The sequence below is a fragment of the Lipotes vexillifer genome, unplaced genomic scaffold (genome assembly GCF_000442215.2).
Source record: "Lipotes vexillifer unplaced genomic scaffold, Lipotes_vexillifer_v1.1 scaffold100, whole genome shotgun sequence".
In the NCBI taxonomy this organism is placed as follows: domain Eukaryota; kingdom Metazoa; phylum Chordata; class Mammalia; order Artiodactyla; family Lipotidae; genus Lipotes; species Lipotes vexillifer.
Genome location: NW_006774075.1, coordinates 3,565,482 through 3,588,390, shown reverse-complemented (window position 1 = coordinate 3,588,390; position 22,909 = coordinate 3,565,482). Strand labels below are relative to the sequence as shown.

Genomic DNA, 22,909 nt, shown 5'->3' with positions numbered 1-22,909 from the left:
AATGCCACACAAAAAAAAAAAAAGAAAAGAAGGAGAATGGCATAACCCCGAGCATGACATTTGAGATCCTCAATCTTCAACTTGGTCTTCTCCCTTAGGGAACAGGAAAAGCTCACAAAATAGCAACCGATCTTTTCAAAGCTATTCCTTGTCTTCCGGGCCTGCACTGATTGGTCATTTACAAAAGAAAGATAAATCTGTGGCAGACTTAAAGCCCATCTGGAACCTCTCTTCTTACAGCATTCTAGGTTCCATACAAAAAATGATGTCACCTAACCTGCTCTAGCTGCGCTATTTGTAAATGGATTATCTCCTGAGATTAGTGGATTAATAAAAAGGCAGAAAATAGGATGGGAAGCCACAGGTCTGATCTGACTGAACTCATGACCACAGCTGAGCACTTGAAAAGAACTTTGGGATAAGACTGTAAACAAAAGTCCGCCAAGCTATGAGCCTTACCAGTCCGAGGCCAGAAACCAGAAACAATACCTGGGCCTCCCCCACTGTACCCTCCTAGGAGTTCATCATCAAAATGCAGGCCCAGGAATCAGTGTTTCATTTGTAACCAACCGGTACACCAGAAAAAAGATTGTCCTAAAAGGTTTTATGCAAATTCTTCATCACCAGCTTCAATGCCCCCACGCGTACTCCAGAAGGAAGGCCCCCCTATGGAGCCCTCCTAGAACTGACAAGACTCTGGAATTCTCCAGTAAACCGCTACCATAATTCCTGTAGACAGCTGAGAAAAAACTAAAATTAAAATAGATGGAAACCCTTGCCAAATTCTGGTAGATACTGGAGTTACACTCTCTACTTTAAACCCTAGTCTCATAGAACAACAAATAACTCAGAGCGAAAAAGAAGTTTCTACAGTGGGTGTATCTAATAAAACTCAAAGAGAGTTACTATCTCACTCAGTACAGATGCCTCTGGGACCTTTCCCTGAAAAACATTCCTTTTCTGCTATATGATACAGCTCCAATTAATCTATTCAGTAAAAACTCCCTTTCTAAATTAAAAGGGCTAATACGTTTTGCCTCCAATGGAGACCTCACCTTAGAATTTCCTGACCAATCTGAACCTGATCTTTTATGTTCCTTACTATCTGTCCTTGATACGGAAGAGAAAGAATTCCAGCAAAAAAGCCCTAAGTTAATCAAGGTTAACAAAAAAATCTGTGGGCTACCTCTAATACTGACACTAGAAGAATAAAAGTGTAGAACCTATAAAAATTCAGATACACATATATCTAAATCTCTTTCCAAATTGCCTCAATATCCATTAAAGCCCAAGGCCATACAAGGCCTCACACCAATAATAGAAGACCCAATCACTCCAGGGCTAATCATTCCCTGAACCAGCCCCTGTAACACACAGATCTTGCCAGTCTGTAAAACTTAACAGGCAGGGATGGTTATAAGCCCACGACTTGACAGCTATTAATAAGAAAGCTATTCCCCATTTCCCAGTTGTTCCAAACTCAAACACCTTTTTGTCACAAGTTCCACCTGACTCAAAATGGTTGACTGTTGAGAACCTATGTTCACCCTTCTTCAGCACCCCTGTCGACTCCACTCTAACAGTCAATAACTATTTGCCTTCACTTGGAACAATCAACAATATACCTGGACAGTCATACCTCAAGGATTCACTAAGGTCCCTTTTCATTTCTCCCAAGTGCCCCACCAAAATTTAAGTACCCACCAGTTCACCAGGAAATCAATCCTTCTACAGTATGTAGATGACCTCTTTTTATGTTCAGTCACCAAAGAGGTATCCATAAAGGATTCCATTAATTTGCTGCAACAGTTAGCTGAAAACAGAAAGTCTCTGAGGAAAACTTACAATTATCTTTAGACACTGTTCATCACCTAGGTCATAATCTAAGCACTAAAGGAATCTAGCTATCTCCAAAAAGAATTAAATTAATCCAAGAATTTCCTAGGCCCACAGCTAAGCGACAGCTTCGTGGATTCCAAGGTCTGCCTGGTTAATGTAGACTATGGGTTCCTAATTCTTCTCTATCAGCTTCCCCACTCTATGAACTTACTAAAAATTCAGCCCCTGAACCCCTTCTTTGGGAAGATAACAAGAGCAGGCCTTCCTAAGACTTAAACAAGGGCTGCAAGAGCTACCTGCCCTAAGGCTATCAAACTGTTCAAAGCCTTTCACCTTATTTGTGCATGAACAAGATAACCAAGCCCTGGGATGCTCATGGGAAACCACAGCAATAAACACAGGCCTATTGCCTATTATAGCATAGAACTCGATTCAGCTGTTTGTGCTTATCCCAACTGCCTTAAGGCTACAGGCTACAGCTGCAGCTGCAAAGTAAGTAGAAGCCTCAGAAGCCTAGGAAATGATATTTACTTACAAACTCCACATGCTGTCCAAAGTCTTCTTAATTCTGAATTGACTAAGCATTTCTCTGCAAGCAGTCTAACCTCTTATGAGAGGCTTCTGCTTTCATCACCTAATGTGTTTCTTAAACGTTGCAATGTTCCTTAATTCTGCTTCATTACTACCCCGCCTGATCAGAGTGAATCCCATGACTGTGAGATAATAACATCCCATCTCATGACACCAATTTATGAGATGCCCCTTTGACTAATCCTCATCTAATTTTGTTTGTTGAAAGGTCATACTGTAAAATTGAAAATGGGAATTTCCCAGCTGGCTCTGCTGTTACTACTTGACATGAGCTACTTGAGAGGTGAAACCTCCCACAAGCTAAATCAGCCCAACAAGCAGAGCTCCATGCCCTTACCAGAGAATGCCAATTATCAGAAGGACAAATTATTAATATTTATACTGACAGCTGATGTGCCTTGGGGTCATCTATGATTTGGGGATGTCATGGAAATAAAGGGGCTTTCTTACATCCACTGAGACTCCAATCAAAAATGGACAACACATGGACTTCCCTGGCAGTGGTTAAGAATCCGCCTGCCAATGCAGGGGACACGGGTTCGAGCCCTGCTCCGGGAAGATCCCACCTGCCGCGGAGCAACTAAGCCCCTGTGCCACAACTACTGAAGCCCGTGCGCCTAGAGCCCGTGCTCCGCAATAAGAGAAGCCACCGACCACAATGAGAAGCCCGCGCACCACAACGAAGTGTAACCCCTCGCTCACGGCAACTAGAGAAAGCCCGCGCGCAGCAGTGAAGACCCAACTCAGCCAAAAATAAATAAATAAATTTATTTTTTTAAAAAAAGGACAACACGTAAATTACCTTCTTACTACCATTCTCTTACTTTCTGAAACTGTATCAGAACTGAGGCTCACACCAAAACGACTGAACCTGGCTATCAGGGAAATGCCCTGGCTGACCTTCCTGCACAGACAGCAGCAACGGAATCTACAGACTGCAGCACATGTGGATAAAGTCCATTCTGCTTCTGCAAAAGCTGACCCCTTGCTGCCATACTTCTGCCATCCTGATGTCATTGCAACATGGCAACAATCTGCTCCTGAATCAGAGAAACCACAATGGGCAAATAATGGTTGCAAATTAAATGACTAGTTGGGGCTATGGAAACCCAAGATGGCCGCTTGGTTCTTCCGGCTCCCTGGCAAACCCCATCTTTCAGTTTTTACATTCCTTTACCCACCACGGTGCAATTAAGATGACTCAAATTATGAATAAACGTGAGGACAATTCTGTAAAACTATGAAAACAGTTTACCACAAAGGTCTGACCTGTCAGATCTGCATCCTGGGAAAACTACTTTTGTTTCCACAGGCTTCAAACCTCATCCCTCTGGACCATTGGAGCACCTGCAACTGGACTTCATTCAATTGCACCTCGAATGAGTTATCAATATGTTCTTGTTATTTTATGTATGTTTTCTGGCTGGCTTGAAGTCTTCCTTTGCCACACAGCTAATGCCCTCACAGTGGCAAGGAAACTGTTAGAAAACGTGTCTCGCGTTTGGGTACACCTTCCACAACCTCCAGTAATTAGGGAACCCACTTCACTGGGCAAATCATACAAGCCTTAATAAAAACATTGCAAAATTTGCTGAAACTACTGGTCTCCCTTGGCCTAAGGTACTGCCTCTTGGTCTTGCTGACTGCTTGCAGTACTCCTTTGAGGAAACAAACTCACTCCACATGAGCTACTGGTATCCAACTTTTTGATCCCTTGTTATCACATGCTAATATGACTACCTACTGTAAGTCTTTAATGTCTTATGCTAAAGCCTATTATCAACAGGTTAAAAAAGCTTTCCCAGATCCCAATTCAAAGGATCCTGTTGGTCACAGTCTGAAGCCTGGTGATCGGGTATTCTGGAAATGTCATCAACCCTTGAGCCCCGTTGGAATGGATCTTACCAAGTGCTTCTGACCACTGACACTACTATGAAACTAGAAGGCATTAAAACTTGGGTACACATTTCACAGCAGAAGAAGGCTCCACCTGACATCTGGCCCTGTACAAACACTAGAAACCTCCAAATCAAACTGACTAGGAAGAGCAGTAGCCAACATCGAAGTAGACTGCTGCCACCCAAGATGCTGGGTCAAGACTTCATGCTTTAGCTAAACATGAAACGCCTTCTTCTTCTCTTTCTTTCCTTTACTCTGGCACTGGCCTGGGAAGATAATGCCTCATCTGTATCTCCCAAGCCACTGCTAAGAGAGGTAACCTTTCAAACTGCTAGATTTCTTATCAAATACTCCAATTTATCCATGATGCTAGAGACCCCATGGTCCTCCCTGTGACCAATTTTTCTTCTATTCCCAATGTCACCGTAAACTATAAAAAAGGAAGGAAGGGAGGGAGGGAAGGACAAACGAACAAATGAACTACAGTCAAACTCTGTTGGAAGTCACTTACAGAGTCCCGACTTTTATAGCCAGAACATCCATTGCCTTGTTTTAACCTTTCTCCAATTATAACTGTACTTCCCCAATTAGACACAAATGCCTACATAAATCATGGTACATTTGTACCCCACATTCTTATGATTATGTCTAAATTGGATCTGCCCCCAATCACGAAAAGATCTCACCAGCAGCACCCATCTTTGCAAGGAATTTAGAACTTTTTTTTTTTTTTTTTTTAAATTTCAGGCTAGGAGATTTACTTTCCAAATGCACTGAAAACCTAACTGACCCATGGCTTGGAAGAGGCAAATCCAACCATCCCTGTGAATGAACCCATTAACAGTACTAGCTTAGCGGGAATAGTTTGTGCCCTGACAGGATTTATCTTTGTCTATGGTGGTTATCATTCTCCTTGGACCGATTTATGCCTAGATGGCTGGCACATAATTGAACAATGCCTTTTAGGTGATCTAACTGCATTCCTAACTGTCCACAAAGTGAGACACCTCATTGGTCAACTCCCCTGAATTTATATCAACAAGTTAGAAGGGACCTAACAGGAGGCATTCATGATTCAGGATTTGCTTCCTTTGACAGGTCCCTTCTTCCCTGGTTAGGAGTGAGTACAGATGAGGTTAACCTCTCCTTAATTCCTGAAGACATTACAGAATCTGCTGCAAAGGCAATAGTTGTCCAACAAAAATCCTCAACTCTCTGGCCAAAGTTGTTCTTGGTAATGGGATAGCCCTTGATTATCTTTTAACTGAGCAAGAAGGTGCCTGTGCTGTGGCCAACACCACCTGCTGCACCTGGATTAACACTTCTGAGAAAGCTGAAACTCAGTTATGTAAGATCACTAAACAAGCCACTTGGCTTAAGAAAGTGACTCCTTCAACAGGGTCTTTCTTTGACTTATTTGAATTTGAGTGGTTTTGGTCTTGGGGACCATGGCTCCAAAATGCACTCCAGGTATTAAGAATTTTCCTGCTTATAACAACCACAATAGTCTCCCTGGTATGCTGTATTCTCTCAAAAGCTTTAAGTGCATGTTTGCAGCCCCTAACCACCAAACAAATGATCTCCCTAAGACTGGAATATCAGAAAGGAATGAAGAGAATGACCAGCTTAAAAAACGTGAACCTGAAGTCATGACCTGTGAATACCACACAGAGGATCAGTAACAACTGCAAGAACTTCAGAGCAGTAGCTGGCAGTGGCACTAATGCCCTAAATTTTGATCATACCTCTCAGGCTAAGAGTCATGATCAAAAGGGGGGAACTGTTAAAAACAAGACAACAGGCCCATAACGGAGTCACTTACGGTAAGCCCCACATCACCAAACCAAGACAATACTTAATGTAATTACAGTTTGGGCCTCTCCCAAGAATCGAACCTTAAACCAGTCAATCAGAAATCACTTGGTCAGCACTACTGAGGTAAGCTGCCCGACAGACCCACAACTGTCCCCTAAAGGAAGGTTACCTTGACACAACCAATCCGCTTCTTTCTTCTGCTCCCTTCTGCCTAGCAGGCCTGAACACTGAATAGGTCCATAGGAAAAGTCAGACTAAATTCTTCAGATATGAAAATTAGGGAAAGCCAGAAAACTTACTACTAAAAAAAAGTAATTGTAAAAATCAATGAAAGGGTCAATAAGTATTATTTTAATAAAGAAATATTGTTAAGTTATAGTACTTCTAAAGAAAAGAGAGACAGGACAAAATCACTTAACTCTAAGAAAAAGGAATAGAAAAATGCCCAAATCTCTGCCATGTTACTAGAAAAGAAACTATACCATGTAAAAAGACTAAGACGATAAACTAAACTGAAATAGATCCAGCCAAGCTTTACTAACAGAACAAACCTTGGCATAAACTTAGATCAATTTAATAACAACTTAGTAAAGGAGCAAAACAAAGATAAAGATAAGCAGTACAATAGAAAGCAGACTGAGATAAGACACATAGCAAGGTTAATTATACAGCCCCATTTGCCAGTTACTCCTCATTTACACCTGTTGTCCTGGTATAATTACTAATAGCACCCTCTTGCACTCTCAAAAGTATTCCAGTTTGGATGATGAATTATATGGTCATCCTATATATAATAACAATATAAGGCAGATGGAGTTAATGTTATAGTAAAGGTACAATTTTATTTAATTCATTTGTGAAATGGGAATAAATAGGCTCTGTACCCACCCGAACTCAGAGACCTTTTACAATATGAAACAATATGTGAAGCGTGCTAAACTCGCAAAAAAAAAAAAAAAAGAATTACATAAATGCAATGCCATGCTGTGGTCCTAAAAATGCCCAGGAAAGGATGGGGAAGAAAGAGCAGGACTGACAGTCCGGTCGGGCTGGAACCGAAGGAGTACACATGCAGGTCCTGCTGCACACTCCCACGCCTCTGCCCCCTTCCAGCCTATAACGGTATTTAATACGAAACTCTTTGTAAGGTAAATTAAAAATTAATGGAACAGGAATGGGAAATGGTATTTTTTAATGATTATTATTTGGTATGACTAAGAAAAGCAGATATAATTTGGAGGAAGGGGCTAAAATAATGTACCAGTTGAAGCAGGGGTTGTGGTAATTCCCAGAAAGAGGCAAAAGGTCCTGGGTTGAATGTTTCATGGCCATAAAATAACTCAGAAGTTTCTGGCTCTTTACAGACAGAACTCATAACCAAAGACTATTCATTCCCAGTTAAGACAGTTGCATTTAAGAGCATTTACTTGCCATTTGAAACACATCTTTCTACAGAAACTGTTGTGGTATTTAAGTTCCTACAACAAAAGCCTAATATTTAATCTATATATAACTGAACTATATAGTACCAACGGTGCTCTCGAATGACCCATGACTAAGGAATCATCAAGAAGAGATTGAAGAGGTAGAGGTGAGACAGTCTGGATGGTAAGAAAAGAGAAAGTCTTCTGGTTTCTACAGTGGTTGCTTTGAAGGAGACGGAGGTATATGAATTGAAATACTCTAGAATTAGTTCTTATCGAATATCTATAAAGAGAAAGATAACAACAGCAGGTGGTAAATGAATTGGAAAAGAAAGAGATAGAGGAGGAAGTCTAGTAAATAGGTACTATAATTGTCAAGGGAAGACATAAGAGCCCAGGTACTCAAGTAAATAAATGCTGAGGCAGGATAGAAAATTTACAACTTAAGAAATATTCTACTTATGCTTATATAACTATAAAATGAGATATTTTCTTAAGATACATCCCATTAATTTATACAGTGGTTCTTAACCACTCTAGGCTACAGAACCATCTTACTTTAACAAAAGCAAAGAATCTTCTACCCAGAAAAATACACATATAGCCCTGCTTTATAGTAACTGCAAGTCCATGACCTCTTTAAGGTGGAACTTGGCCAATGTGAAATCGCAAAGTACAGGAGCAGGAAAAAATGTCTTTTGCAAGACCATCACAGTAGCCAAATATAATGCCTGAGATTATAAAAACTGTTACAAAAGTACAGTGCAAAAACAGGTGTTAAAATTTATTAAAGTACAAAACAGGCCTCACAATCATGGAAGGACTTGTTAAAACAGATTTCTGGGCCCTACCCCCAAGGTTCTGTTTCAGTGGGTTGGGAGGGGGCCTAACAATTCTAACAAGTTGCTGCTTGTCCCAGAAGCACACTTTGATTTATTCCTTAGAGCAATCTTTCAAAACTATACCAACTTCTTTTTCATCCACTTCTCTCCCTTGAGGCCCAAAGATTTGGCTGCAGTAATCCACTCTGTCTTATGGGTTCACTGCCTTTCTTTCTTCATTCTGTAGGCTAAATGCAAAGTACTGAATGGAAGAGTGCCCCAACCTTATTTCTGCCTTACTTACAAAACATGTATACAGCCTCCACATTATTTTGAATAGCTCCAGCCATAGTTAAGAACATGCAAACAGAGAAGAGGTAATAAGCAAAGTGACAAACAGATATTAGGTACTTAATAGATTTTGATGTGCTGTAGAGTATCAAAATACTGTACACACACCCCAGGAGATAACTTCCCCCCTAGGTAAGAGAGGGATGTTTCTTTTCTTTTCTTTTTTTTCTAAATTTTGGCTGCATTGGGTCTTCGTTGCTGCGCGCGGCCTTTCTCTAGCTGCGGCGAGTGGGGGCTACTCTTCGTGCGCAGGTTTCTCATTGCAGTGGCTTCTCTTGTTGCAGAGCACGGGCTCTAGGCACGCGGGTTTCAGTAGTTGTGGCTCGTGGGCTCTAGAGCGCAGGCTCAGTAGTTGTGGCGCACAGGCTTAGTTGCTCCGCGGCATGTGGGATCTTCCCGGACCAGGGCTCGAACCCGTGTCCCCTGAGCAGTGGCAGGCAGATTCTTAACCACTGTGCCACCAGGGAAGCCCAAGAAGGATGTTTCTTGCACAGACTCCTATTTTAAGGTGTTCAAAATCATTACTTCTTTTATGAGCTCTACAGATCAATAATTAGACACATTCCAAATAAAAATTAAATTTAAAAATTAATTTTTTTAATTTAGAATTTGCAGCTAAAATAAAAAATCATAGGCAAATGTACAGAAAAAGGTATTTTTCAAACAAAGGAAATAAAGTGTAGATTTTAATCATTTCTTCTCTCATCAAAATGATATCTAAATTTTCTGCCTCAGTCATTCCCTACCTTTTTTTCTAAATTAGTATAAATGAGTGTGACCTTTCCTCTATTCTTACAATATCATTTCTTCTAGATATCACAGTATCAGAGCTAATGTAAGTCATGAAAGGCAGAGTGGTCATCATAAGAATATCAGTAATTGATGTGCTGTATAGTAGAGAGCTGTATACAATGAATGTGTAAATTAGAGAAGAATATTAACATTATCAGTGTTTCTGGAAATTGCTTTTTTGAAAAATTCTCACAGTTGCCTGTTCTTATAAAAATGGAATGAAGCCTATGTGTCTAATAACAGACCTTGCTTTACAATCCATTACAGCAGTGGTCTCCAAATTCGGTTGCCCAGACCCCATAGGGATGTACAATCTAATCCACTTTAGAGGGAGAAAACATTAGAACTTCCATTTATATTTAATTTTATCTCATTTTTAACTTATATTTTCATGAACATTTAAAAAAGACATAACACTGGTATAACAGAATGTATATATAATAAAAATATTTTTATATATACATACTACTTATATACAGCTATTTATTTATAAATTGTATCAGGGAGGGCATAATTATGGAGATTAATGATATATATTAACATAGAAAAGCAACAAAGACTAGAAATCAAGAACATGGGTTCAGTCTGTTCTATAAATTATAAGCTGGTGATCCTGGGCATTTGCCTCATCTCTCTAAGCCTATTCCTTATCTGCAAATAGATAATTATGGTATATTCTTAGTTCACAGGGTTGCTATGAGGAGTCCATTCCATAGTGTATGCAAAGTGCTTACAGTGTGGAACAAACGGTAAATGCTAAATAAATGTTTTCTGTTATTTTAGTATATAAATCCATAAATACAAGTTTGAGAAGTCCTCCAGTAACAAAACTAAATTAATTCATCATTTCCCAGTTTTGGCCATCTAACCCTTTTTTCTATGGAATAACTATTAACATTCTCTCCTATTCTAGTTGTATGCTTATTGCTATTATTTTCCAGAAAGAATTAAAGCCTGCTTTTATGGCATCAAGTTTTTAACTAATTGAACTATGAAACTATGAAAATTTCAGTATACAGGAAAATACCTCAATAATTATAATTTAACAGCAAGAATTCTTTAGCACCTACTCTCTTCACCTTACCTTTGCCCTGCCTGTCCTTTCAGGTGAACGCCAAGTGATCCTTCAGTCAAATAAGTTGTACCAGTACATTTGTGCATGTAAAGTACCACTCAGTAGATAATTTTAATCAAATTTAACATGCTTTAAAATGTTAGACATATCCTAATACAAAGATAAACATGAAAAGTCTTATTGTGGGTCACTTCCAAAGCAAAGCCTTTTGAAGGAAGTTATATAACTTTACTGCTTTTATACTTTATAACTCCATGGCTTGAGAATTTCCCATCAAATCTCTCTAGCAGAGTACAAAAACAAACCACGGTAAGCAGCCTCTAAAATGGCTCATAGGAAGAGTTCTAAAAGGTAAATAAAATGAGATAACAAGACAAAAATAAATAAATAAAATAAAATGGCTCATAATGATCCCCACATCCTCTTATTTGTGCTCCTGTGTTAACTGCCTCCCCTTGAGTATCAGCTGGACCTAGCAACTCACTTCCAACAAACAGAATATGGCAAAAAGTGATGAAACATCACTCCCAAGATGAGGTTACAAAAAGACTTTGACTTCCATGTTGTCCTTTCCCTCTCTCTCTCTCTCCCTCCCCCGCTTTCTCTCTCCCTCCCCCCATGCTTCCCCCACCCCCTTCAGCCCCTCTCACTCAGGGAAGACCACTGCCCTATGGACAGGAGCATGTGGCAGGGGACCGACATCTGCAACCAGCAACCAGTGAGGACCTGTGGAGCCAACAGCCACATGAGTAGGCCTTGAAGTGGATCCTCCCCAAATCAGGCCTTGAGATGACTGCAATACCAGCTGACATCTTAACCGCAGCTAGTGAGAGGCCCAGAGCCAGAAGAGCCAGCTAAGCTGCTCCTGGATTTCGAACCCACGGAAACCATGAGATGATAAAACCGTGAGTGGCTTAGTAAACCACTAAGTTGGGAAGAATTTATTACACAATAATAGATAACTAATACCTAAGTTGAAATTTTAACTTAAAAAACTTCAGTAAAGAACAGACGCAGTTATTCCTTTAGAAACAATACTCCATGTAATTCAAAACTCAGTGATCCTTTTTTTTTTTTTTTTTTTTTTTTTTTTTTTTTTTGCGGTACGCGGGCCTCTCACTGTTGTGGCCTCTCCCGTTGCGGAGCACAGGCTCCGGACGCGCAGGCTCAGCAGCCATGGCTCACGGGCCCAGCTGCTCCGCGGCATGTGGGATCTTCCTGGACCGGGGCACGAACCCGTGTCCCCTGCATCGGCAGGCGGACTCTCAACCTCAGTGATCCTTTTTTAAATGTATTTTCTACTATTTTTTTCTAACCCTACTTTTGCCTATTTTCTTAAGTGACTCTCCTTGTTTCAGACAGATTCATCTGTGTGGTTAAAACTAAGTTTTCTGAGAAGTGTACCGAGAAATGATGACAAAGGTGTTTTTCAGGCAGAATAGCTAATATAAGAAAAACAGATACAACCAGATTTTTCACATAAGTTGGCCTTAAAGTTGGTTTTATATACATATGTATACATATGTATACAAAACCAACTGATAACAAACACTCTAAAACTATTTGGAATCACATAAATGAACGGGAAGAATGGATAAAAAGGAGGAAAAAGTAGAAAAAGGGGAAGAAACCTTTTAAAATATAAAAGAAAAAGGGGGAAAAAGAAAAACAGAAAACAAAGTTCATACACACTAGGAACTATAATAAAACTTCCAGTCATGAAGTAGGCAATAACAACGTCAATTCTCACTGCCTCCTACTGCTGTGCTCAGGGCCACAAAACCATTCAATACTCTCATTTAAATTATTTGCTAATCAAGTACCTACACTATCCAAAATATCTTCAATATTGACAGAACAGGCAAACTTAACTGTAATCAACAACTCAATCTAAGCAGGCCACAAATTCAGCATACACTGACATCTAATCTAGATCTTTTGTCAGAAGACAAAGACCTAGAGAGCAAAAGCTGCATATCCTGTTCCTAATCTGAAACACCCCTAGGCCTCCAATTTCAATTGTAGAATAGCTCTGGAAAATTGCCAGATATTTATTCTCTTACTTGTCCAAGCACTGCAAACAGTACACACTTTGTTACCTTCTTAATGAGGCCTGCCATGACCATCCTATTTAAAATTACAGCCATCCATTATCTACCTGTCCTGATCCCCCTTCCCCTGCTTATTTAGTTTTTTGTTTAGTCTTGTTTTATTTAGTCTTGTTTTGTTTAGTCTTGTTTAGTTTTGTTTTGTTTAGTCACAAGCCCCATCAGAATGTTAGCCTAAGGGCTTGAAGATTTATATGAGATTTTGTCTGTTTTTTTCCTGATATATTTCAAGATCTATTTGAGTATCTGGCATGGAATAGATCCTCAAATATTAGCTCAATATCAAATGAATGAATAAACTAGAAAAGTAAATTCTTTCTCATATGACCAAAAACAATAGGTACTAAAGCGAAAAAAATTAAGCTTCCAACCAGCATTTTCAAACGCTAAATATTTTGCTAAATTTTTTAAAAAGCAATATTTCCATTCAAAAATCACAAGAAATTAAGTATTTTTAAATTTCTAAGGTTTCCTATTAAATTCATGAAGTTTCCTAATGATGGCTACTAGAGACCTATAACAGTATTAATATTCACCTCTTTAAAAAAGAGACACTTTAACAAGAAATACAAATCAAGATGTAGCAATAATGAAATGAAGGCACCAAACTGGTCCAAGAACTACAGAATTAAAAACCCATTCTCTTAAAGCCTACAACACACTATAGTCTCTATGATCAGTCCTGTCCAATATAGTGATCTACATATGTGATTAAAAATTTCCTAGGAGTCACATTAAAAAGTAAAAAGAAACAAGTGGAATTAATTTTATATTATATTTCATTAATGCAGTATGCCCATAATATAATCATTTCCAACATGTGATCAATATTTCAATATTTATGTAAATCTTCAAAATTTGAAGTGCATTTTACACATATAACACACCTCAATTTTAAGTGCTCAATAGACAAATACAGCTAGTAGCTACCATACTGTACAACGGATTTCTAGATCTTTTGGGGTGCTAATAAAATATAGAAGCATACTATATTTGCTTTTAAATATTCATATTAAAAGAAATACAGAGAGAAAGATATCTTCTGTTTTTAAACATTAAAGTTCACCTATTATACTGATAGAATTATAAGTTCTTTTAACATAAGTTTTACTTTTTAACAGTTATTATTTTTTATTACAAAATATTTGGAATTCCACTAAAATTTAAAAGACTCAATAAGAATTCCACTGAAGTATAAATTATACAGCCATGCGTGCTTACTTTGTTTGGCACAGTGATAATGATAATATTTCACACTGAGCATTTACTATCTGATGATGAGGTAAAAAGATTAAAATAACTTGTAATTCTAGCAATTATTATGCAATCAAATACATTCAAATAGGCTGTTAAATATCTGCATAAGCTTACTTAATACTTCTGTCTATATACTATACACAATTGCAACAGATCCTTCTCTTGAAGGTATTTTTAATAATTAAAAAATATGAATTTTTGCTATTTTTTCCATATTTAAATATTTTTTTAATTGTGATATAATAAGAATATATTTGCTCTTTATCCCTGGTTCCTAGCACAGAGCTCTTAAAAGTCTTGGAATTTCCTCAGTGATGGAGTGCCCTTTCCTCCTTTAATCACCCCTGAGTTCATGCTAATGAGATGACTAAGGGTGGGGCCCCTAGACAGCCTCTGGATGGGGCTGATCACCAGAAAGACCAAGTGATCAGAAAATTGGAAATTTCAGTCCCAGCTACCTGACCTCTGGGAAAACGGAGCTCTGTAAAAACTCTTGAACTTAGAGATTCAGAAAGCTTCCAGGTTGGTGAATATATCAAGGTGTGGGAGGTGCTGGGAGGGCGGCATGCCCAGAGAGGGCATGGAAGCTCCATGCGCCTTCTACCACACCTTGTCCTATACGTATACAGCACTTGGCTGTTCCAGAGTTATATCCTTTTTAATAAACCAGTAAACATAAGTAAAGTGTTCTCCTGAGTTCTGTGATCCATTCCAGCAAATTTTCTTTTTTTTACTGAAGTACAGTTGATGTACAATATTATATAAGTTACAGGTGTACAATAAGGTGATTTGCAATTTGGAAAGGTTATACTCTATTTATAATTAGTATGAAATATTGGCTGTATTCCCTGTGTTGTACAGTAGCTTATTTATTTTATATATAATAGCTTGTACCTCTTAATCTCCTACCCCTATATTACCCCTCCCCTCTTCCCTCTCCCCACTGGTAACCACTAGTTTGTTCTCTATATCTGTGAGTCTGCTTCTTTTTTGTATTATTCACTAGTTTATTTTTTAGATTCCACATATAAGTGCTATCAAACAGTATTTTTCTTTCTCTGTCTGGCTTATTTCACTTAGCCTAACACCCCTCCAAGTCTATCCATGTTGCTACAAATGGCAAAATTTCATTCTTTTTATGGCTGAGTAGTATTCCACTGCATTTATGTACCACATCTTCTTTACCCACTCATCTGCTGATGGATGCTTAGGTTGCTTCCATATCTTGGCAATTGTAAACAATGCTGCTATGAACACTGGAGTGCATGTATCTTTTTGAATTCATGTTTTTTTGTTTTTTTCAGATACATACCCAGCAAATGTTCAAACCTGAGGAAGGAGCCATGGGAAGCCCAGATTTACCGCCAGTCAGTCAGAAGTTCAAAAACATAACCAGAGACTTGTGACTGGGATCTGAGGTGAGGGCAGTATTATGAGACTGAGCCCTTTAACATGTGGGATCAGGGAGAGAGCGTCAGAATTGAACTGAATTGTTGGAAATGCAGTTGGTGTTGGAAAACTGAAGAACTGGTTAGTGTCAGAAAACACCCCAGAGTAGTAATATTTATAACTTGATATATCAATTAATAACAAAAGTAATTTCATTATGCAGATTTTTAATATAAGGAATCTAGCCTTATTCTAGGCTCAGAATTAACCAATCTTAATAAGTTAATTTGTACTTCTGAAATGTGGCTACCTAAAACTATTCTAGCTTTAAAAAGTGAAAGTGCACACCCATCTTTTCAAACATTTTATAATACTAAAACTCTTCAAATTAACCATATCCGCCTGCCAATGCAGGGGACACGGGTTCGAGCCCTGGTCCAGGAAGATCCCACATGTGGCGGTGCAACTAAACCCGTGCACCACAACTACTGAGCCTGCGCTCTAGAGCCCACAAGTCACAACTACTGAAGCCGTGTGCCTAGAGCCCGTGCTCCACAAGAGAAGCCACAGCAATGAGAAGCCCCCGCGCTGCAACGAAGAGTAGCCCCCACTTGCCGCAACTAGAGAAAGCCTGCATACAGCAACAAAGACCCACCACCGTCAAAAAAAAATAAATTGAATTATAAAAAAAATAATAATAATCCCTCTGAATTAATATATTTCTTAACCTAAAACAATGCTAAGCAATGATTAGTTCCTCAGAAATACCAAAATCAAAGGAAAACTTAGCACCATCAGTGTAATAACTTAAAATTATAACCTTTCAACACAGTACAAGAATTAGTGTTGTACATTATCTCCAATCTAATTGATGGACAGAATTATGAAACTGCACAGAGTACTCATCTACTAAAGACTACACTCTCTCTGAGTTGACATGGAATTTGATCAAACTAATACCGTAAATGACTAAGAAAATGTACAACAATAATTTCAGGAAATCTATTTAGTCTAGAGAATAATTTCCTCTACAAAGAGTATCAAATATATGAACATAAAATTCTACTGAATCTATAATTCATATGGATAGTAGTAATTTATGGAGTAAATGGAATTTATGTTAGAATATTTGATAATCAAAATCTTAAGCAACTATATTAGCAACTAAGTAAACAATTTAGACAATCTTGGAAGGGTTAGAAAGAACAATTCATCACTAATAATTCAGAATATTAGTTCTAAAAAGTAGTTTTATAGCTTGATTTTATTGTGTGTATATGTGTTTGTTTGTACTGGAAGAAAGAGAAGGAATGGTGATGATGTTGAGAGAATGAATTACTCAGTATAATAAAGTGACCCTCAATAAATGACAACTACTTTGTTATATTCCAGTAAGTAAAACTCCTAATAATCATCAACTTCATTTCATTTACTCTACTTTATGACCAACAGAATATATTTACATACTTCAAATACTTTTTAAGTTGGAAACAATGTAAAGTAGGACTATCCTGTCACCTGCAGTTCCAAAAATGAAAGAAATAAATTTGACTACTTTGAACTGAAAGCCATGATTTTGGTATTAATAGAACTGAACTCTAATTAAAATGATTTAACCACAATGAGAAGAGATTATCTCAGTAAGCATGAATCAGCTGATGCAGAGATAGTTAAAAAAAAAAAAAAAAAGACTAAAGAGTTAATATCTGATCTAATAAGTACTAAGAAATCACTGTTAAATTTCTTAGCTAGAGAAAGACACTCTCAAAGTGATATGCATGATGATTAGAGAGGAAAAATTTAGAGGTAACAATCTAGGCATAAGATAATAAATACCTAGATTAAAATGGAATAAGTAAATAACTAAAACAGATAAATGAAAAAGGAATAAATTCTAAGAACACAAAATTTTATTTATAGCAGGGGTTGGCACACTACAGACTGATGCCTGTCTTTGCAAACAAAGTTTTATTGGAACACAGCCATGACCATTAGTTCATATACTGTCTATGGCTGCTTGGCACTACAATGGGAGAGTTAAGCAGACACAACAGAGATCATGTGGCTCACACAAATCTGAACTATTTACTAGCTGGCCTATATTCATTTCCTATGGCTGCTGTAACAAAGTACCATAAACTGAGTGGCTTAAAATAACAGAAATTTATTCTTTAATGGGTCTGGAGGCTATAAATCTAAATAAAGTGTCAGCAGGGCCATGCTCTCTGAAAGGCTCTAAGGGAGAATCTGTTTCATGCCTTTCTCTTGGCTTTTGGTGTCACCAGCAATCCTTGTGATTCCTTGACTTGTAGCTGCATAACTCCAATCTCTGCATCCACTGTCACATGATCTTCTCTCCTGTGTCTGTCTGTCCACATGGTGTTCTCCTCTCTTACAAGGACACCAGTCATATTGGATTAAGAGCCCATGTTACTACAGTATACACTCCTCTTAAATAACTACATCTGAAATGAACCTATTTCCAAATAAGGTCACATTATGAGGTACTGGTGGTTAGGACGTCTTTTTTTTTTGGGGGGGGGGGGGGGGTACATATTTCAACCCATAATTTGGCCCTTTACAGAAAAAGTCTGCCAAGTCCTAATTTACAAGAGTAAAAACTGGTACTTCCTTAGTGGTGCAGCGGTTAAGAATCCACCTGCCAACGCAGGGGACACAGTTCAAGCCCTGGTCCAGGAAGATACCACATGCCACAGAGCAACGAAGTCCATGCACCACAACTACTAAGCCTGCGCTCTAGAGCCCGTGAGCCGTGAGCCACAACTACTGAGCCCATGTGCCACAACTACTGAAGCCCATGCACCTACAGCCCGTGCTCCGCAACAACAGAAGCCACCACAATGAGAAGCCCACGCACTGCAATGAAAAGTAGCCCCCACTTGCCACAACTAGAGAAAGCCCGCACATAGCAACAAAGACCCAACGCAGCCAAAATTAAAAATAAATAAAATAAACTTTAAAAAAATTAAATAAAAGAGTAAAAACTGAGAAGTAGGTCCACAATTGCCATTGAACAGTGAGGGATTTCAAAGAGAAGATCTGGGATTTTGCTTTAGATAAACTAAGCTGAAAACAAAAGAGCCCTCAAAAGATGTCAGGCAGAAAGCAATATATGTAGGTCAGAATCTGGACTGGCTTAGAGATGGAGGAATCAGGAGTAACCTAAAAATGGATGAGCATTCTCAAGGTAAATGTTTTATACAGCAGGTCAAAAATCGATCTTTAGAGAATGTTTCTGTTACATAACAATGTGATTAGATAAAAATGTGATGAGAGGATGTCACTGTTATACAACATTAGATAATAATGTAGAAAATAGTGTAACTTAGTATTATGTAAACTAAAAGAGAAGCATCTCAACAGTGACAAATACAACAAATAGGGTGAAAAGAACTAAAAAATGACCAGGGAATTTGGTTAGAATGAGACCATAGTCAAATAAAGAAAACAACCTCTAAGAAGAAAACTAAAAGGGACACTAGACAGGGGTAAGATGAGAATGCTTAAGAAATAAAGTACTTAAAGAAGATGTGGCACATATATACAATGGAATATTACTCAGCCATAAAAAGAAATGAAATTGAGCTATTTGTAATGAGGTAGATAGACCTAGAGTCTGTCATACAGAGTGAAGTCAGAAAGAGAAAGACAAATACCATATGCTAACACATATATATGGAATTTAAGGGAAAAAAAATGTCATGAAGAACCTAAGGGTAAGACAGGAATAAAGACACAGATCTACTGGAGAACGGACTTGAGGATATGGCGAGGCGGAAGGGTGAGCTGTGACAAAGCGAGAGAGAGGCATGGAAATATATACACTAACAAACGTAAGGTAGATAGCTAGTGGGAAGCAGCCGCACAGCACAGAGATATCAGCTCGGTGCTTTGTGACCACCTGGAGGGGTGGGATAGGGAGGGTGGGAGGGAGGGAGACGCAAGAGGGAAGAGATATGGGAACATATGTATATGTATAACTGATTCACTTTGTTATAAGCAGAAACTAACACACCATTGTAAAGCAATTATACCCCAATAAAGATGTTAAAAAAAAGAAAAGAAATAAAGTACTATTTATTTGTACAGTGAGTACAGTAGATTAGGACATTGGTGACCCCCAGTAAACCACATCTCCTGGTATTCATATCCTTGTATAATCCTTTCCCACACAGACTCTGAGCTCAGCCAAATAACCTGCTTTAAGCCAATTTGATATTAAGAGGCATTGGCAAGCAGGGGCATGATAAGCACTTTCACATGGGAAATTGTTTTCTTGGAACACTGCCACCTGGAAGCTGGCTGCCATGCTGTAAGGAAGCTTGAGCTAGACTCCTGAATGATGAGAGACTGGATGGAGAGAGACTCTGATGGAAAAGAGATCATCTGAGATATTCCAGCCCAGCAGAGCTGGCAACTGAATGCAACTGCCACAGTGACCTCAGGCCATAACTACGGGAACAGAAAAGGTGCTCAGCAAAGCCCAGTCAACCCAGAGGATCAGGAGAAATAACAAAATGTTGTTGTTTTAGGCCACTAAATTTTGTGGTGGTTTGTAAAGCAGCAATAGATAACTGACAGAGTCAGAATAGGATATATGTTTGAGAAACCCAAGTACACAGACTGGGAATTCTTATAAAACTGAGAAGACTTGTATACATGTGAAAAAACAGAAAAAAGAAAAACCATGTAAATACAAAGGGTAAAATTAAAATGTAAAGAGAAAAACTAAAGATGATGAAGATGAAGGAGTTGAGTCATACAAGGAATAATGGGAAAATTTAAGACTAAAAACTTGGTCATTCTGTTTTAAGAGAATACCAGGGAAAAAGGGTTTCCACCTACTTCATCACTTTCATCTACTTCAATTCCACCATCTTTGTCATCATCCATTTGTTTATGTATTGTTTGAAGAGCTTCCAGACTAAATCTATCTTCTTCTGTGAAGCATGGTGGACTCAGTGACATGCAGGGATCTGAAATAGAACAAAGGGCAATTACTAACTTGCAATCCCCAAGCACAAGCTATAGTCAAGAGAATGTAATTTAAAACAAAACCAACAAATTAAATTTCAGACTAAGTCAAACTAAGAGGCTTTAAGAAGCCTAGTAGGGTATTCTTCACATCAAAAGTATAATATATGAACACACTGACTAAAAATAAATAATTCAATTTAATTGGTATTAGTCAACTAAAACCAGTACTAAATTCAGGTTGTCTACATTCTTCCACATCTTTAACCATTTTCTTCTTATCCAGCTCATTATACTTATAAATTATTCCTCCCCCAAAACAGACAAACTCCCTCCTTTAAAAAAAAAAGAAAGAAAAGAAAAACTAAAACTCACAGAGTACAAGGTGCTATTTTTGTATAGTCCAGTTTAAAATCTAAGTCCTAGGGAAACATCACAAAGAATACAAGAAAAAGAAATGCAGACTATTCACATGATCCTTAGACATTTTTTTATCATTTTTCTATCTAACAGAATCCAAGAGTCCACCATATGACTTTTTAAAATGAAATGTATAACTTCTTAGATTCAACAAGAAAAACTAAATTTTTAAAAATCTTGTTCTTCACGTTTTTCTTATCATATATTTATTGGCTAAACCTATTCCTATGGAAAATGAGTGAATCCTCACATCTAGGTTGTCAAAAACTAACAATTTAAAGAGAATGTGGGGTTTTTCATGGCTTAAAATGAGATTAATAAAAATTACCTCCTGTTGACTCAATTAGTAAACAGTCTACATACCAAAATGGAAAAGTACTGCCAAAACCTCACTCACACCCAATCTGGCTGACTGCTAGATTGACAAATTCCAGGAACTGACTTCTACCAGGTCACTAAAATAATATCCTTTTAAAACATCATCAGATCCACATGTATTTCTAGGAACAGTATGGTCTTAAAGTTTAAAATGGTTATTAGCATAACAGAAGGGTTAGCCACAGTTTGGCTATCTCCTCAACAATAGTTAAAAATCTAGTTTATCATCTGTTATGAATTAACTGTTATGAATTAACTGACTGTGGACAAATCACTTGTCCTTGTATCTTAGTTACTTCTCTAAAATAAAGCAAGTAGACTAGATGTTTAATAAGCTCTATTGCAGCCATAATGGCCTAAGAATATCTAATTCTGCACTTGGGAAAAACAATTACAAGAAAAGAAGCCAGTCCCGGAGACCAACTAATAATTTTCTAAAAAAAAAAAAACAATTTAAGCCTATATTACCTGCATGTTCTACTTATAGACCATTTTGGCAATTTAACATTTCTAATAGTTGTAAGTTTTTAATCTGAAACTTAATTGTGATTCCTTTAATCTTAGAAGGGAAGGAAACAGAAAAGGAAACTCTCTAAAAGTGAAATTATAAGTTATGTGACATAAATATGTGTATAAATATTCAAAACTCTGATGAAGATTTGCTAAAATCTAAGAACTTACAGGCATAATGGTCAATTATGATCCCTAATCCACAAGACATCCAGAACGCTGATATGCCCACAAGTTATTCTGAACGGATGCAAAATAAAATATAAGCTCTCAGGTATCACAACAACACATGCTGTGAAGATGTGTATACAACATGCTACTGCCTCCAGCAGACATATTTTTAACACATATTTATTTTGCTAACAAACCTATGAAGTGAAAGTTATTACAACTAGTACAATAAGGAAAGGCTCAGCATCACTCACTCTGATTAAATAGGCTTTGTTGTCAAACTCTCTAAGCGAAGTCAACAGTGAGGATGGCAGAAACATTAAAAAGCTTAAGAGAAAATTAGGAGGAACATATGATCTGGAAAAAACTCATATATAAACAGAACGGATAGTTTTTTACTTAACTTAGTTAATAAAACACTATCTTTTAGGGTATACTTCTGGATGTAACTTCTCCATGAAGTATTTCATAAATACTAACTCCCAGTGAGTACTTCTTTCTCTGAACACCATTCCATCCATTCAACAAATATCTATTGAGCACCTACCACGTGTCAGGCATTAGAAATACCACAGTAAACAAAAGAGGTAAGAATTCCTCATAAAACTTACATTCTAGTGGAGGAGATGAGCATAATAAGATAAAAAGGCATAGCATGTTAGTAATGGTAAATATTAAGGAAAAACACAGCAAAAAGCAGATAATGAAATGCCAAGGGATTTGAAATTTTCAACTGTATCTTTATTCTCAAATCATCTTTTACTGTTGTACTTTTAATTAACCTTTAATTGCTTAATGTCATTTTGTCCATACAACTAAGCTTATGAAAAGGGCAGGAACCATGTTATTCCATTTCTCACATGCTCAGAATACCTAGGACTTAGCTGGGCACAATCTGGACCTCTGATAAATTCTGTTACTTCATACATTAACTAAATCACAAAGTTCTAGGCTTCTATACTGTGCTAACCAGTGACAGGTATTAGAAATTAAAGAGATAAAAGAGTATCCTGGGGGCTTCCCTGGTGGCACAGTGGTTGGGAGTCCGCCTGCCGATGCAGGGGACACGGGATC

The 22,909-nt window shown here is 37.8% G+C and overlaps 1 protein-coding gene across 2 annotated transcripts in view; it reads right to left on the bottom strand.

The window, feature by feature from the left end:
* Nucleotides 1-22,909, bottom strand: part of STIM2 (stromal interaction molecule 2) — a 183,613-nt gene that overhangs the window by 94,182 nt on the left and 66,522 nt on the right. For both annotated transcript variants that reach the window (XM_007448812.1, XM_007448813.1), the window contains exon 2: nt 20,228-20,358. In XM_007448812.1, coding sequence (XP_007448874.1) covers nt 20,228-20,358 — 131 coding nt within the window. The remainder of the gene's footprint in view (nt 1-20,227; nt 20,359-22,909) is intronic.